The sequence below is a fragment of the Lolium perenne genome, chromosome 6, assembly GCF_019359855.2.
Source record: "Lolium perenne isolate Kyuss_39 chromosome 6, Kyuss_2.0, whole genome shotgun sequence".
Classification (NCBI taxonomy): Eukaryota; Viridiplantae; Streptophyta; class Magnoliopsida; order Poales; family Poaceae; genus Lolium; species Lolium perenne.
Window position 1 is genome coordinate 144,807,278 of NC_067249.2, and position 18,716 is coordinate 144,825,993.

The 18,716-nt window shown below is 47.4% G+C and overlaps 1 protein-coding gene across 2 annotated transcripts; it reads left to right on the forward strand.

Moving 5' to 3' along the window:
• On the forward strand, positions 1-5,405 carry LOC127307336 (serine/threonine-protein kinase STY13). Of its 2 annotated transcripts, none has more exons than XM_051338069.2 (7): positions 1-348; positions 1,399-1,585; positions 1,670-1,802; positions 1,895-2,090; positions 4,206-4,330; positions 4,407-4,565; positions 4,725-5,405. In XM_051338069.2, exons 2-7 carry the CDS (start codon positions 1,455-1,457, stop codon positions 5,031-5,033), a joined length of 1,053 nt encoding a protein of 350 aa, XP_051194029.1. In that variant the 5' UTR covers positions 1-348; positions 1,399-1,454; the 3' UTR covers positions 5,034-5,405. The 2 variants fall into 2 exon arrangements, with proteins under 2 accessions (XP_051194029.1, XP_051194030.1); XM_051338070.2 differs by having other exon boundaries at positions 1,406-1,585.
• Positions 5,406-18,716: the final 13,311 nt, after the last annotated feature.

Here is an 18,716-nt window from a genome sequence, read left to right on the forward strand (position 1 = left end):
AGAGAAAGAGAGAGAGACGAATAGTCACTGAAATCTCTCGATCTCACCCATCGTTTTACCCCTCCCTCGTCCCTCCTCTCCTCCCTTCTCACGGGCTGCGCGCTGCCTCGCTCCGACCGACCGCCAGCCCTCACATCCCCATCTCCATCTCTCTCCGCGCTTCTCTGCCTCTGCCACCGCTTCGCCCGCGCGCGGCCGGGCTCCCAGCTAGCTCCTCCGCTTGATGCGGCGCCCGGCGCCGAGCTGCTGCTGCTGCTCGCGCTCCAGAGGCGCCGGAGCCGAGCTCCCCCGGCGCCTGCCGGCCTAGCCTCGTCGCGCTCCTACAGGAGGGAGATCCGGGGCTGCTTGGTAAGCTCTTCTCTCGACATGTCCTGATTCCTAACCAATCTGCCTGATCCCGCCCGATTCCGGTTCTTGCAAGCGCGCTCGCCGTAGATTAGTGCTCGCCGAAAGCTCGCTCCTTTCGCCGCTTCTTGGTAGTAGCTCTTACTGTGGAGTAGAGTCCATGGGTGGGCAGACCGGCTGCGACGCCCTCTGCGGCTCCATCTCCCTCCCTCCCTCGGCCGCCGCTTTTGGCAGAGAAAAGCTTTCGCGGCAAAGCGTGGACTAAAATGGGGTCAAGCATGGTGATTAACTGTAGGCGAGGCGTGGCTGGCGCGCATACGCGTGTTTCTGCCTGTTTTTGGCAGGATCGTTCCGTGCTGGCCTGCTCAGCTCAAGCCGCGCCGAGCAGGCCGCGAGTAGCTACAAGATGGTGATCTCGTCGTGATGCAATGCGCGCGGTGCCTATATTTCTTTTCTTGAGAGTTGGTAGATATGTGCCTTGGTTTTTTAAGTTGCTGTGGTTTTGTGCCGGACTGCATTCAAGCAACTCACTGAGTCAGTACCGGGATAACCATTAATTAGAATATGGAATATCCATTAATTAGACTTTTATTACTGCATGCAGATACATTTTTTTTTTCTCTTTTTACTGTGAACTTGAAGGAAATCTTGGTTAGCGTGTGAACCTTGTGTATAAATTGTCGAATGCGGTGGTGGATCCTTCTAGATTATACCCATTTTCAGTGAGGTGTTCAATGCACATTCGTACTATTCGTACAAACCTCCGAAAACTTCCGTCAAGTGGCATTTGTCAAATACACGAGATCCTTCTAGTTTCTACCTAGGTCCAGTGACAGTGTAGTGCGGTGCGCTTGTTTATGATATACTTCTCTACCAACTTGCAAATAGTTTTTTTTTTCTCAAGCCAAAATATTCTTAGAAGCAAATTTTCAATACTTCATTACGGAGTAGAATTTCTTGGATTGTATGTTCTGTGAGGTGTTCGTACAACATTCTAATGATATATTTTGCTCGCAATTCCGTCACCTTCTAAAGAATTGTATTTTATTTAAGCGTTTAGTGGGGTCTTGTGACCCCACGGGACCCAAGGTGGATCCACTGTGGCTGGAATGGAGTCGGGGAGCGGGTTCTATGCGGGCGAAGGTCTTCAAATTGATCCCAACTGGCTCATCGACCCGAAGCTTCTCTTTGTTGGGCCACGCATCGGCGAGGGTGGACATGCCAAGGTCTATGAGGGGAAGTAAGGCTCGTCTCTTTTCACTATGATCTACAATTTTCTCATCTGTATGGATCATTTATCTCTTGGTTGTGCTGGGGTTGGTAGGTACAAGAACCAAAACGTTGCCATCAAGATTGTGCACAAGGGAGACACCCCTGAGGAGGTGGTCAAGAGGCAGGGTAGGTTCTTGAGAGAGGTGACCATGCTGTCAAGGGTGCAGCACAAGAACCTTGTCAAGGTTTGTTTCTTTCTGACTATTGTCATTCTTTCATTGTACTGCAAGTGTTGGGTGCTTTTGGATATTCAAAACTATATCCTCTTGTTGCTCAGTTTATTGGGGCTTGCCTAGAGCCTGTCATGGTGGTGGTGACTGAGCTATTAGTGGGGGGCTCTTTGCGGAAGTATTTGGTCAGCTTGCGGCCTAGGAACTTGGACCCTCGTGTAGCAGTTGGATTTGCATTGGACATTGCCCGAGCCATGGAATGTTTGCATGCACACGGGATCATTCATCGTGATCTTAAGCCTGGTAAGACTTTCCATTTTGCTGTTGTTTGGGTATTTTTTTGGGGGTGCGTTGAACCTATCACTTTAATGTTCATGATATTGCACACCAAATCTCGAAATGTGTATTTGCATGGGTACATCTGATGTGTGGTATTGTTATTTTGTATGACATTATTTGTAGCTTCTTTTTGCGCCAGTTCAATTTTTAATTGAATTATGCCACCAGAACGAAGTTAAGGAGATGTTAGGAAGTTGATTAGAAAATCGGCCAGTGGTGCATGACTTTCTTGTTCCTGTTTGCCCATGCTGTATTATGTTGCCAGTGCTGCTATTACAAGCTAGTCTAATAACGGGACCTTGCGCCTGGAAATTTTAAATAAACATCACCAGCTGTGTGTGCAAAGAACACAAGTGCGGGCAAGCTTGTAAGGTACACACTGCGTGATATACCTATGGAGGCCTATAGTTTCTGTCACCAAGTCAAGCAGAATTGTCCATGCATTTGGATACGTTGAAACATTTATAGGTTCCTCAATTATTACATGTATAGTGGAACAAGTAGCACGGTGCAGAATGACTACTGAAGCAGATGTGTAGGCATATGTTATATGTGTCATCAAGTCTCATTCTTTGAATAGTGAGAGTTCAATGTATCACTGTTCAAAGAGCACATGTTATAAACATGTTGGCTTATATTATAATTTATTCTATAACACTTGACATGTTCTGGTTTCACCTCTTAAAAATATGAACTTTGTACGCATGCATTGGCTCAAATATCTTTATTAGTAAGTAACTGAGATATCACATACTAGTAAATAGCATGTCATTCGCATATATAAGCAGGAAACTGCGGCTCCCAGCCCGTGTAACTTGGATGTGGGTGCTGGGATCTGACTCGATTCAAGTGTTCAATTCAGCAAAATTGAAGTACACAGAAATAGCACTCCGACATGGACATGGGTGTTGGTATCCAACTCAGTTCAGGTGTCTGATTGGCGAAAAAGAAAAGTTAAGATACGGAGACAGACCTTGACTGACTGAGACGGTCAAACTGAGGGCCCATCCTGCAACCTGATCCATACCCATCTCTTATGGCCCCACAAATGTATATTATTTAGACCATCAAGTTGCATAATTTGAAAGATGGATGTCCTCGTTGAGGCTATGCCTGTGCAGTGCAAACACTTAGTTTGGTTATTCAACTAACAATTAGTCACATACAATCGTTGCATGTACCTTTTATTGTTTCTGTCAGCAATTGCATCCTGCTTATTTTTCGTGACCAACAGTCACTATTTCCTACTTTAGTATCTCAAGATTTTCTGCTCTTTTTATTTGGGAAGTCATCGTTGGGGGATATGCGCATCTCATCGTTATATAGATTTGAGGTTTAGTATGACAAAACATGATCTGAGCATGATACATGCATTATATTCTACATCTGTTGGATCTCGGATTGAAGTTCTGGCTTCCCTAGATCTTGCTATGTGTGTGCGTCTCCAAACTTGGTTAGATCCATGGGCAGATGGGCCTATGGATAGTTTGCTCTAAATTTTGGATACCTTGTTTTTGGTCCATCAAGTTGAAAATGATGTAGAATGGGTGCAGTCTTGGATCAAAGAACTGTTCCTAATTTGGAGAAAATGTTCCATTTTGTAAATGTTTTGTGTTTGGATGTTTGTACTTGAAGAAGCTGGGGGATATTCTCTTGAAAAAGGTAAAGGAGATGCATAAGGTAGAGGAAGGAATGCCAAACAAAATGGTAGAGGAATAGGAACAGATGGATACTGTGGTTCAGATTGAACTCCCAAAGCGTCTTATATTTAGGAACATACTGATATGGTTGATCAGTAGATGGTGACTTGTGCCATATTATTTTGCACTTCTTAGGGTGTCTCAAAGTCGCAGTTAGCTACAGCTGACAAACCATTCCATTTAGACCAGATATGGCCAACAATGCATATGAGATATGTTACTTGAGCAAGAGTAACATGGGGTTTTATTTTAGTCCATATAAAACTTCCTTGGTCTGTTAATCTTTTCTCACATCAATCTCCAATGATCTGCCCGAAGAGATGTTTATGCAAAGAAAATTGATCCCGAGTACTTAGTTTTTGCCCTTTCCTTTGTACAGAGAACCTGCTGCTTACTGCTGACCAGAGAACAATTAAACTTGTTGACCTTGGTTTAGCAAGAGAAGAGACATTAACAGAGATGATGACAGCGGAAACAGGAACCTACCGTTGGATGGCTCCAGAGGTTTCTTCTACTGCAGTATTTTTCAGTTTTTAAAGCCTTTCGTATTTGTGCTAACTAACCTGAAACATCTTTACAGTTGTACAGCACAGTCACATTAAGGCATGGTGAAAAGAAGCATTACAACCATAAAGTAGATGTTTACAGCTTTGCAATTGTGTTATGGGAACTACTTCACAATAAACTGCCCTTTGAGGGCATGTCTAATCTGCAAGCTGCATATGCTGCCGCTTTCAAGGTAACATTGATTTTTTTGGAGTTTAACCATAAACGTTTGTAGTTTGTGACTTGCTAAAACTCTATTTATGTTACAGGGAGTTCAGAATATGTTTTATCATCTGTACTATTCCGTAGTGTCATATATTTGTAACTTGACTATGAAACCTCATTTTTTCAGAACATCCGACCAAGTGCAGATAATTTGCCGGAGGAGCTGTCAGAAATCCTGACATCCTGCTGGAAAGAAGACCCAAGCGACCGACCAAACTTCACCCAGATAGTGCAAATGCTTCTTCATTACCTCTCCACCCTTTCACCGCCAGAACATATGGCCCCAGCTCGCACATTCAGCTCGGAGAACGCAATCTTACCTCCCGAATCCCCTGGGACAAGCTCACTAATGGCTTCTCGAGGGGATATCACGCCTAAAGGCAATATCGAAGACAAACCAAGGGGCTTCTTTTTCTGCTTTAGCCAATGCTATTAGCCACACAGATGGTGCAAGGTAACTCCCAAGATGATGCAAAACATCAAAGGAGCATCACCACCAAACGCTGTGACTCGGACCGTAATTGAGTCTCAGCACACCCCATAGTTCATACCCCAAAGCAAGGCAGAAATCCCTGGAAAACTGTTCTTTCTGCAAATCAGGCCACCCGTGCTTCTCTGACATGTTTCAACATATTAGCAGGGTAAATCTGAGTAACCTTTTGACTACTGCTAGTAACGGTGAAAATAGTTCTATCGTATATTTTCCTCTGAACAGTGGACCATCAAATTGTTCCATAGTATCTAAATCGCTCCACCATCTTATATCGTATAGTAATAATTGGCATTAATCAGTTACTCTCTTGAAAAGGATACTGCAGGCTTTGTTCTTTCCATGTATAGCTCTGTTTTCTTTCTTTTTTCTCTTTCGAAATGGGGACTAAACTTCCCGGCCTCTGTTTTTTATTTTCTATGCGCACTACTCATGCTGCTATGCTGAGTCTGTATTGGAGCTATAATCTAGGCTGGGAGTGGGAGTGCTACACAGTAGTAGTCGATGCCCCTGATTACAAATTGATCACCTTGATCTGGTTGATACCTTTTAGTCAGGAATTGTTTGTGCTCGGGGCCGCCTTTTAGTCAGGAATTGTTTGTGCTCGGGGTCGCCGCCCTGGAAACCTACGCTCTGGTTAGCAGATCACATTAGGGCATCTTCAGTGGGCCGACCTAAATGGTCCATTTCTATCCATTTGGGTTGGCCCGTGGACTGGATGCGTCGTGCGGTGTCCGGCCCGCAGGTGACCCATTTGGTTCGGAGCTGGTGCATTTTGATGATGTGATATGTGTATGTGTTTGAATGAAAGCAACTTAAAACATGGCAGAAACTGAAACATTCATTCAAAATTCTTGCGCAAGCTTAAGAATGTTCCACTTAATAAAAATTTATAGGACTTGCATTTTTTGGTAAAGAAAAACTTGAGTCAACCATAAGCTATGGCCCTCTATTTTATATGTCAAACAGAAGGCTATAGCCTGACATTCAATTGTTGATGCCAAATCAGCGGAAGATGAGAATATCTCCCTCTCTCCCTTAACCCTAGCCACCTTTTTACCCATCTCCCATCCCGCTACCGTCGGATCCTAGCTGGGCAAAACCCGTGTAGGGGGATGATGGCGATGGCGGGGCATCCCTTTGAGCCGTGGTTTGTAGCGATGGAACTTGAGCGCCGCCTCGGGACGAGGTGTGGCCATGGCGACGCAAAGATGTGGCCTCCTCCACCTTTGGTTGTCTTCATCCTCGGTGCAAAGGGATCTGGCTAGTGGTGGTGCAGCCTCGTGGCGACATCCTAGCGGCGGATCTCTTGGCTTGCGGGCTGCGGTGGTCCACGGTGAGGAGGAGATGAAGTTTCTGAAGAGGGTGTTGATGGAACTATCGACGGCGTCGCCCGTGGGTGTTGTTGGCATGGGTTTATCATATTGTGTCCTCAAGATTGGCCATCCCTGGTACGGATACAAGGAGTATGCAACGGCCATGAAGCCCAGGAACATCTGAAGCCCAAGAACTGGATAAAATAGGCAAGTAATAGCCCGCAAATGGAAACCGATGTTGTAAATTATGACTGACCCGAGTTGGTCTCCGGGACCTGGCCTACTATATAAAGGCTAGGAGGAGAAGCCGAGGAGGGCACCCAATAATTGCTTCATAGCAAAATTGTTGTAACCCTAATTGTTTCGGCGACTTTGCCCATCATCAATGTACGTTAGATACCTTGTTTGTCTGACCAATCGACGAAACCAACAACTCCCCTCTTTTCCCTAAAAACCCTAGACCATGACAATGGACATTGTCGAGATTACCTCTCGTCAATTGGTGCCGTCTGTGGGAAACTGGAGTCATGGATTCGGCGGTTTCTTTCCACCAAGCAACAATTTGGCGATCGTCGGTGACCAAATTCGTTTAGGCTCCGTCGGGTTTCTTCCACACCCACCCGCCTTATCCCGGAGTTGCAAACTTGAACCGAGGGATCGTTCTAGCGATCGGAAACTTCAAATTCCGTGTGAGGACACAAGGAGTCATCCGCCTCTTGGATCCGATTTGCTCGGGTCCGTCGGTGACGAATATCATCACATCTGTAGCACCGGCGTCTTCCGTCGGCTCTTCGAGCGAGGTAAACTCACCGGTTATCATCGAGATCAACAGTGACTCTACAACAAGCCTGGGGATCACCCCGATATTTTTGACATTGTCTCCTCTCGTTCCGGAAGTGATGCATCATCAGATCTAGCACTCTTCGACTCAAAATCGGTGGATGCCACCGAGGATGATGAATTTAGCAACAACACCAACTCAAGGAACATGAAAGTCAACTCATACTCTGGCCCTTACAATATTAACACTCGTCGAGTGCATTATCAGGTGTGTGCGGTAATAAGAGGATGAGAAAATAAAGTAGAAGAAGAGGAGTCTGACAAAGTCGATTCCCCGGGCAACCCCAGGGTGGACCCTCACAATATTGGCATGGACGACCCGTGGGAGCGCCACCAACCTGAAGAGGAAGAACATGCGGACAACAAAAACACCAATGCCCGTGGCGGTGACGACCGAATCACGGTTTGGATCTGGCAAGCCGCTTGGGACAAGGCGAAAGACGCCCTGGGCGGCAGGGCCATCATGCCGGACGATGGAAGTCAAGAATAACTCATGGCATACCATTACTTGCTTCGTCAGAAAAAGCGAGAGTTGATAAGGTTAAATAAACTGCTTGAAGACCGCAAGAAAGGAGCCGACGCATTGAGTCTCTGGTGAGCACAGCTCAGCTCCATAGGAGCCGCGTGCGTAGGAGTAGGGCAACCGCGAAGGGGAGCACACTCTCGTCTGAGCACTCTTCCAGAAAGAGAGAGAACAAATTTGACTCGAGACCTTGATCTATCCTTCATGTCGGTAGACTCGAGGGGAACATGCAGCCAAAGACACCTGAAGCAACACTTGTAGCAGTTCAAACCTATCTAATGGCCACTCAATCAATAGACAATGATTCTCGGGCAGCCATACATCGTTCCACTCTCGCCGGGTCTCAGTATGGTTGGAGCATCACTCGCAGAAAAAAAAGGTCGCACCACAACTCGAAAGATCATCTCGCCGTCGCAACAGATCTCACCATAAGATCGAAACCCAGAGGTCCAAGTCACCACACCATCACAACATTCCATGTCGTGCAAACGAAACCTGAAGGTCCAGGTCACCACGTCAAGTACGTTCCAGTGCACGCGGCCAGGACGCCGGGCACGGGATAACTCAGCAGCAGGAAATCGACAGAGCTTGAACATGAAAGTCGACGCAGTTCAGAAGCCAACAATTATGACAATGACAACGACGACGTCAAACCAACTGGAGCGAATTGCTTTACCTATATATCGGGTTCGCAAGACGTCTGTACCCACAGGGTTGAAGCTTCATACCAACCAACAGAAATACGATAGCCTGCAGGAGCCAAAGGCATGGTTGGATAATTATCTGCAGACCATAAAAGTACAAGGTGGCACGAAGGCTACTCCTATGCAGAGTTTGCAGTTACACTAAGTGGATATGCGAAATCTTGGCTGCGGAAGCTACCCGAAGAATCCATCGACAGCTGGGAAGAGTTGCAGGACAAGTTTGTTCGTAATTTCAAGCCCACCTTCAAACGACCCGCATCAATTCTGGAGTTGCGAACGTGCACACAACAGCCAGGAGAGCCAATACGAGCATATCTCAAGCGATGGAATATCATAAAAAAATCAGCCAAAAACACCTCCGATGAGCTAGCAATCGATGCTTTCAACAATGGATTGCGCCGCAAGGACTTTGTAAAGGAGTTGGGTAGAGCCAAGCCTAAGTCAGTCTATGACATGATGGACATCGCCAATAAATGGGCTGACAGCGAGGACACAATAAAAAACAAACGATCTCGATCACCCGAAGAAGATTGCTATAGGCGAAGTAATGATCAAAAGCGAAGGGGAACCTGCAACTATGATGACTACGAAGGACCTAGCCAAGTGGTAGTTCGATTCGCTAATGAGGACAACAGAAGGGACACATATCGCACCAGCGGATACTTCCCTAGCAGATGAGATGAACCTAGATCCAGCAAGCCGATGTACATGCCAATGCCGCAAGCCGATGTACATGCCAATGCCACGAATCCAGCAAAATTATGATCAAACACCCGAGCAAATACTCAACGGACCCTGCAATATGCACTTTTATGTTGACTCTGAAGGTAAGAGCAGATCTAATCACCTCATGAAGGAATGTCGAACCAAGGATTCACTGGCATTCCCGGGCAGTTAGCAATACACGCTCCACCACCTCCTCCTTTACCTGCTCGAGAAGCCAATGCAATCCAGTCACATCCCGTGGCAAACAGAGATATACCCGAAGAGTAACTGCCTCCCAAAGGAGTTGCCAACATGATTCAGAAAGCTCGTCTGTCCAAGAAGACCAAGAAACTCATCACCCGACAAATGAATTCGGTCATGACATCACTTCCACCGACACCCGGATACCTCAACTGCTCCGATCAGATGATCACCTTCAGTACACAAGATCACCCCGTCAAATTTCCTCGGCCGGGTCACTCTCCCCTGGTCATCAACACTCAAATTGGTGGGTACGACATGAGCAAAGTCTTCATGGATGCTGGCAGTGCCATCAACCTCATCTACGCTAAAACGCTTGGGCAATGAACATATAACTAAGCAACCTCGCACCCTCGGACATCTGCTTCCATGGCGTAGTTCCTGGAAAACCAGAGAATCCTTTGGGAACCATCACACTTGATGTACTCTTCGGGCCACAGGAGAACTTCAGACAACTTCAGACGAGAAATGATCGACTTTGAGGTCGTGGACTAGCCATCAAAGTATCATGCAATACTAGGGTGACCTTCATACTCGAGGATTATGGCGGTATCACACCGCACCTACCTCATGATTACTGTCAAGGGAAGTTTCGCCCAATCCAACACATGCGACCGTCCTTCGTCATGCAAGTAGAGTACGCGCTACTCAAATATTTCACTGTCCACAACATGACGCCCAAGATGAGGACTTCTTTACCAGATCAAGTGCTCGACTCCCCCAAGTATACAAAAGAAGTACAAATCCACCCCTGCGATCCGAAGAAAACTACCTTCGTGGCGGCCAACCTAGAGGCATAGGAAAGCGTGCTCTTTGAGTTCCTCGTGAACGCTAGGAGATCTTCGCCTGGTTTCCAGGTGATATGCCAAGTGTTTCCAGGGAACTCGCCGAGCATGCACTCAATATATATTCGGGTGCAAACCTGGTTAGACAATCACTTCGTTAGTTCGCGCAACAAAAGCGCAAAAACAGTAGCACAAGAGCTTCATCGACTCGAGGAAGCCAACTTCATCAGAGAAATTCAACAGTCAACATGGGTAGCCAACCCAGTACTGGTGCCAAAGAAAAACACAGATGTCCTTCGCATGTGCATCGCCTTCACCGGACTCAACAAACATTGTCCAAAAGATCACTTCCCGCTCCCGCAAATCGACCAAACTATCGATTCGACGGCTGGCTGTGAACATCTTTCTTTCTTAGATGCTTACTCTGGTTACAACCAGATCAGATTAGAGGTTGAGGACCAAGATAAACTAGCTTTTATCACACCGTCTTTGGTGTAGTGCTATCGCCATTTGGTCTACAAAATGCGGGTGCCACATACCAGAGGATGATGCAAAGCTGCCTTGGGGAGGATATCGGTAGAATACAATTCTACATCGACGATGTGGTCATCACAGCAAAACTTGAAGCAGCGCTCATCAACGACATGCGGGCAACATTTGACAATATCGACAGGTATCACATCACACTCAACCCGACAAAGTGTTCCTTTGGTGTCCCTGCAGGGCGACTCCTCGGATACTTAATCTCAGCAAAGGGAGGCCAACCTCAGAAATTCAAGCAATCTTAAAAAGGAAGAAATCAGCAAACGTTAAAGATATACAATAGCTTGCCGGGCGCGCTGCAACGCTGATTCGATTCATCACCCGACTACGCATTGATGAAGAAATTAGAAAAAGTCGAGTGGAATGAAGAGGTAGATAAATCTTTTGAGGATCTCAAGAGTGTTCTGTCTACACCACCTGTCTTGGTAGCACCCAAGGGAAAGGACCCACTACTGCTATACATCTTTGCTACTAATCAGGTGGTCAGTACCATTCTTGTTGTCGAGAGTTCTGAGGAAGGTAAAACTCACAGAGTCCAGCATCATGTGTATTACCTTAGCGAGGCCAAGACCCATGAGAGTGGAACGGTGGATAGCTACTCGTGGGTCGTTAGCCACTGGTTGAATGGTGATCAGTTAGGTTTGATCTGCTACTAGGTATGCTTGAGTCCTTTTGGTACTATGTTTCCCCTTGAGTCCACCGACATGAAGGATAAATCGAAGTCTCTCACTAGATTATCTCTTCCATTTGCACGGATATGACTCAGTCGAGAAACATCCCTCCTCTCGTGTCCTCCTGCATCGACGTTTGTAGCTCCCATGGAACTTAACTGCGCGCGGCACATACTTCATTTGTCGGTATTCTCCTTCACTCATCGAGTTGTTGCTGCATCTTTGCTAACTCTAGTTTCTAACGATGGAGTAGGTACTGGTACGCCATGAGTTCTTCTCACGTTGCTTCCGCTGTCATGGGGACCTCCCCACTCATGGCTTGCCTCGCCTTGTCCTAGGTTGCTTGCGGGATCCAGACATACATTCAATTTTCCCCACGTGCATCGCCCGTCCCATTGTGGTTGCCATCACCTTCAAGTTCCTGATTTTGGGTGTGGCACGACGCCCTACTGCCTCTAGTGAGATTGTTGGGGTTTACGAAGGGGTTTCCGCAGGAGTCGAATTCCTATGAATCTTCCCCAGACGCACCCGCGATGATCGCGTACACCTGATGACGTGCTATGTGAAAGTTATAAGTGGAAACATCAGGATGCAAGTCAACTTCTCTGATCTCGAAGTCGATGTTGCCGCATAGTTCATGGTTGATGATGCCCGTGGAGTCCACATCTTGGAGCGTTGGATCTGGTAGCGGTTCGCTTTCATCGTCAGAGGAGACACTGTCAAGTGGATCGGTGAGATCCCCCAACTTGTAGTGGATTTGTGGCTTCTGATGACATTTGGTGGCGAGTTTACCTCGCTTGATGAGGCGACATAATATGTTGACATTGTAGTTGGTGCTAAGCTTGCCGCAGATGAACCCGAATGGATCGGATCCGCCCCTCGACCTGACACGGAAGTTGAAGCATCCGAGATCGTCAGATCCATCCCATGGTCCAGGTTGTCGAAGAAACGGCGGGTGAGCTTGGAAGAAAATCGATGGACCTAAAACAGATTTGGCCACTGATGATCGTCGAGTTGCTTCTTGGTGAAGATGAAAAAGCCGTCGAATCCATGACTCCTACGCCCAGATTTCCCACAGACGGCGCCAATCGACGAGGGTTGACCTCGGCAATGTCCTTGGATATGGACTTAGGGTTTCGGGGAAAGAGGTGCGTTGGTGGTTTCGTCGGCTGATAAAAACACAAGGTGGTTCGACGATCTATAGATCATCAGGCTAAGTAACCGTAATGCAAGAGCGGATCTAGGGTTTTTTTTGCGAATGAAGAGCGGATCTAGGGTTACAACAATTGTTTCAGTATCCTCTTCCCGCTAGCTCCTCTTAGAGCATCTCCAGTCGCGTCCCCCAAACCGTCCCCCAAACCGCGCCGGATTGAGCGTTTGGGGGACGTGTTTCGTTCGTGCCGCGTTTGGGGGACGTCGCTCCCCAGTCGCGTCCCCCAAACCAAATTTCGCAAATTTTAAACTTAAGCGAGATTCATCCAAACTTGCCATATATTACATAGATTCGAACGAAATATGACTAAATTTAAACTAAACCTAATCTAGAACCAGTTGCGGCGGCCAGAGGCGTCGTAGTACTATTGGAAGTTGTACATGTCGTCGGTGACGACCTCCTGCTTGACGCGCTCGTCGATGGGTTCGTCGACGGGCTCATCCTTCACCAAGCCGCTTGGTCCTGCCTCGCCGTCGTCGGAGAGGTCCATCAGCGGCTTGCCGGAGTCGCGGATGGACATGGCGATCGCCGCGTCGAGGTCGCCCCTCCAGGCGTCCTTGTCGTTCATGGACGCCAAGAACGCCGCCCGCAGACCTGGGCAGTCCTCGGGGTCGTTGCTGCTGGCGATGAGCCGCTGCTGCCGCTCGTACTCCGCCAGCAGCGCCGCCTGCGACGCTTCCTCCGGCTCCTCCTTCAAATCCAGCTTCGGGATGAGGAGGGCGCCGCCCCGCCTCCCTTGCTGCCGCCGGCTGCAGCTGCCGCCACGCCTCGTGTTGACGGGCGTCGCCGGCTCCTCCTTCACCTCCCGTTTGGGGATGGTGTAGGGCGCCGACCGGTAAGACGAGGACGGCGTCGATCGCGCCGGTCCTGAGGAAGAAGAGTGCGAGGAGGATGAGTACGTCGTCCTCCTCGGCTGCCATTGAGGAGACAGCGACGGTGACGACGGCATCTCCAACCTTGGAGCGCCGTTGCGGATGCCTCGGATGACGTTCTCGAGGGTGCGCCCCGGAACGCCCCAGAACAGGGCGCGGCCGTCCTTGTTCCAGCTATTGGGGCCGCCGACGAGCCCGTCGGTGTTGTGCATCTCGACGTTGTACTTCGCCTTGAAGTACGTCGTCCACCAGGCGTCGTTGTTGTTGGCCGCCCACGTCGGATCCAACCGCTCCTCGGCGGTGAGTTGAGCCCGACGGGCCTTGATGGCGTCCCTCCATTGGTCCGTGCGCGGCTTCGGTGGCGGCGGAACGCCAATGCCGTTCACGGCCATCTTCCAGCCGCCGCTGCTTGGCAGCCGCATGTACGGCGGGACTGGATACCGGGCGATGTACATCGCCCACGCCTCCGGCACGGTGAGGCTACCGTGGCCGAAGCCGTTCGCCGCGGCGATCTTGCGGGAGGACGAGCTCGACATTTTTGGAGCGGCGAGGAGAAGATCTGGGAGGGGGGAGGCGGCAGCGACGAGATGGTTTTGTTGGAGATATGCCCAAGAGGCAATAATAAAGTGGTTATTATATATCTTTGTGTTTATGATAAATGTTTATATACCATGCTATAATTGTATTGACCGAAACATTGATACATGTGTGTTATGTAAACAACAAGGAGTCCCTAGTAAGCCTCTTGTATAACTAGCTTGTTGATTAATAGATGATCATAGTTTCATGATCATGAACATTGGATGTTATTAATAACAAGGTTATGTCATTATGTTAATGATGTAATGGACACACCCATTTAAGCGTAGCATAAGATCACGTCATTAAGTTCATTTGCTATAAGCTTTCGATACATAGTTACCTAGTCCTTCGACTATGAGATCATATAAATCACTTATGCCGGAAGGGTACTTTGATTACATCAAACGCCACTGCGTAAATGGGTGGTTATAAAGGTGGGATTAGGTATTTGAAAAGTATGAGTTGATGCATATGGATCAACAGTGGGATTTGTCCATCCCGATGACGGATAGATATACTCTGGGCCCTCTCGGTGGAATGTCGTCTAATTAGCTTGAAAGCATATGATAGGTTCATAAGAGATGACATATCACGGTATGAGTAAAGAAGTAATTGTCAGGAGACGAGGTTGAACGAGGTTTAGAGATACCGATGATCAAACCTCGGACAAGTAAAATATCGCGTGACAAAGGGAATCGGTATCGTATGTGAATGGTTCAATCGATCACTAAGTCATCGTTGAATATGTGGGAGCCATTATGGATCTCCAGATCCCGCTATTGGTTATTGGTCAAAGAAAGGTCTCAACCATGTCTGCATAGTTCGCGAACCGTAGGGTGACACACTTAAGGTTTGATGTCGTTTAAGTAGATATGGAATATGGAATGGAGTTCGAAGTCTCGGATGGGATCCAGGACATCACGAGGAGTTCCGGAATGGTCCGGAGAATAAGATTCATATATAGGAAGTCATTTTATAAGTTTGAAAATGATCCGGTGCATTTATGGAAGGTTCTAGAAGGTTCTAGAAAAGTCCGGAAGAAATCACTATGGAAGGCGGAGTCCCGGAGGGACTCCACTAGCTAGGCCGGCCAAAACCTAAGGGGAGGAGTCCCAGGTGGGCTCCACCTAAGGTGGCCGGCCACCCCACCTCAAGGAAAGGTGGGAGTCCCACCTTGAGTAGGACTCCCCCCTTGAGTAGGTTTCCCACCTATGGGAGATTTTGTTGTTGGGGTCTTATTCGAAGACTTGGACTACAACTCTTGAGGATTTCCACCTATATAATGAGGAGGAGAGGGAGGGGCAGCCCACTCTTTGCCGCACCACCAAAGGGTGACCATGGCTGGCGCCCTAGCCACCTCCTCTCCCCAAACCCTAGCCTCTCCTCCTCCACATAATACTCCCGCAGTGCATAGGCGAAGCCCTGTCGGAGTTTTCCACCACCACCGCCACCACGCCGTCGTGCTGCCGGGATTCCGAGGAGGATCTACTACTTCCGCTGCCCGCTGGAACGGGGAGAAGGACGTCGTCTTCATCAACACAGAACGTGTGACCGAGTACGGAGGTGCTGCCCGATTGTGGCACCGTCAAGATCTTCTACGCGCTTTTGAAAGCGGCAAGTGATCATCTTTTGCAACAACGAGATCTAATCTCGTAGGCTTTGGAAATCTTCAGGGGTTAGTCTCGTTCATCCCCTCGTTGCTACCATCTTCTAGATTGCATCTTGGCTTGGATTGCGTTCTCGCGGTAGGAATTTTTTGTTTTCTATGCTACGAATCCCATAAGTGGTATCAGAGCCGTGTCTATGCATAGATTGGTTGCACGAGTAGAACACAATTTTTTGTGGGCGTTGATGCTTTGTTGTCTTTAGTTCATGTACTTTGCATCTTGCGGCATGGTGGGATGAAGCGGCTCGGGCTAACTTTACATGACCACGTTCATGAGACTTGCTCCACGTTCGACATGCAACTTGTATTGCATAAGTGGCTTTGCGGGTGTCTGTCTCTCCCACCATAGTGAAGATTCAATTTACTCTTTCTATTGACAACACTAGTATCACCGTTGTGGTTCATGTTCGTAGGTAGATTGGATCTTACTCGAAAACCCTAAACCACGTAAAATATGCAAACCAAATTAGAGACGTCTAACTTGTTTTTGCAGGGTTTAGTGATGTGATATGGCCATGATGTGATGATGAATATGTATGAGATGATCATTATTGTATTGTGGCAACCGGCAGGAGCCTTATGGTTGTCTTTAAAATTTCATGTTGAGTAGTATTTCAAAGTAGTTGTAATAGTTGCTACATGAGGTGAACAACCATGAAGACGGCGCCATGGACCTTGACGCTACGCCGACGATGATGGAGATCATGCCCGTTGATGATAGAGATCATGTCCGTGCTTTGGAGATGAAGATCGAAGGCGCAAAGACTAAAGGGCCATATCATATCACATATGAATTGCATGTGATGTTAATCCTTTATGCATCTTATTTTGCTTAGAACGCGACGGTAGCATTATAAGATGACCCCTCACATTAATATCAAGATAATAAAGTGTTCTCCCCTCGTATGCACCATTGCAACAGTTCGTTGTTTCGAAGTATCTCGTGATGATCGGATGTGATAGACTCTACGTTCATAAACAATGGGTGTAAGCCATGTTTGCACACGCAGAATACTTGGGTTTGCTTGACGAGCCTAGCATGTACATACATGGCCTCGGGACAACGGAAACCGAAAGGTTGAACACAAGTCATATGGATGATATGATCAACATGTTGATGTTCACCATTGAAGCTACATCATCTCACGTGATGATCGGTTTTGGTGTAGTGGATGTGGATCGTGTACCACTTAACAACTATGAGGGATGTTGTATTAAGTGGGAATTCATTAGTAATTAGACTAAAACACGAACTAATAATCATAAACATAGTCTGAGTAGTATTTTGAATTAATTTTGTAGTATTGGCATCCGTTTTCTACCATGCTCTAGTCTTGTAAATTGAGATAGAAATACTGTTAAGTATGAGAAGAAACTTTACGGACTGGTACCGTATTGTTAAAGAATCAAGAAATGATTAAGTCCTATTGCAAAATTTTAGTAAACTTCACATTGTTGATTCAAAGAGCTATGGTTTCAATTAGTACCTAAAGTCATCTTGTCTCCGTGAAACTTGAAGTTCAAATCTGTTTGAAAAGTAAGGAGGTGAAAATTTTGTTTTCAGAAATAAGCAAGGTATGAGATATATGTGATATCTAAGACCTTATTGTAAGATTATAGAATATAATTTGGTGAGACTACATAAAATCATAAGTTTTATGGGAATGTACGAAGGTTGAAGACGCCAGGCGTCCCAATCCTCCAACTATTGGGGCACTAACGATATTCGCATATCCATGAAGTGATCGTCCTTAGTATGCGCTGTTGCTAAGACTCGTCGTTTCGAAGCATCACGTGATGATCGGGTGTTATAGATTCTACGTGTGCATACAACAGGTGCAAGCCAGATTTGCACATGCGAATACTAAGGTTAAACTTTACGAGCCTAGCATGTATAGATATGGTCTCGGAAAGTCGTCATGAATAAGATTCATATATAGGAAGTCATTTTGTAAGTTTGAAAATGATCCGGTGCATTTATGGAAGGTTCTAGAAGGTTCTAGAAAAGTCCGGAAGAAATCACTATGGAAGGCGGAGTCCCGGAGGGACTCCACTAGCTAGGCCGGCCAAACCCTAAGGGGAGGAGTCCCAGGTGGGCTCCACCTAAGGTGGCCGGCCACCCCACCTCAAGGAAAGGTGGGAGTCCCACCTTGAGTAGGACTCCCCCCTTGAGTAGGTTTCCCACCTATGGGAGATTTTGTTGTTGGGGTCTTATTCGAAGACTTGGACTACAACTCTTGAGGATTTCCACCTATATAATGAGGAGGAGAGGGAGCGGCAGCCCACTCTTGGCCGCACCACCAAAGGGTGCCCATGGCTGGCGCCCTAGCCACCTCCTCTCCCTAAACCCTAGCCTCTCCTCCTCCACATAATACTCCCGCAGTGCATAGGCGAAGCCCTGCCGGAGTTTTCCATCACCACCGCCACCACGCCGTCGTGCTGCCGGGATTCCGAGGAGGATCTACTACTTCCGCTGCCCGCTGGAACAGGGAGAAGGACGTCGTCTTCATCAACACCGAACGTGTGACCGAGTATGGAGGTGCTGCCCGATTGTGGCACCGTCAAGATCTTCTACGCGCTTTTGAAAGCGGCAAGTGATCATCTTTTGCAACAACGAGATCTAATCTCGTAGGCTTTGGAAATCTTCAAGGGTTAGTCTCGTTCATCCCCTCGTTGCTACCATCTTCTAGATTGCATCTTGGCTTGGATTGCGTTCTCGCGGTAGGAATTTTTTGTTTTCTATGCTACGAATCCCATAAGTGGTATCAGAGCCGTGTCTATGCATAGATTGGTTGCACGAGTAGAACACAATTTTTTTGTGGGCGTTGATGCTTTGTTGTCTTTAGTTCGTGTACTTTGCATCTTGCGGCATGGTGGGATGAAGCGGCTCGGGCTAACTTTACATGACCGCGTTCATGAGACTTGCTCCACGTTCGACATGCAACTTG

Bases quoted from the DNA above. Each gene is read 5' to 3' on its own strand.
- LOC127307336 (XM_051338069.2), top strand. From the start codon at position 1,455: ATGGAGTCGGGGAGCGGGTTCTATGCGGGCGAAGGTCTTCAAATTGAT. The intron at 1,803-1,894 runs GTTTGTTTCTTT...CTTGTTGCTCAG, and splicing joins AGCACAAGAACCTTGTCAAG to TTTATTGGGGCTTGCCTAGA. The intron at 4,331-4,406 runs GTTTCTTCTACT...ACATCTTTACAG, and splicing joins ACCGTTGGATGGCTCCAGAG to TTGTACAGCACAGTCACATT.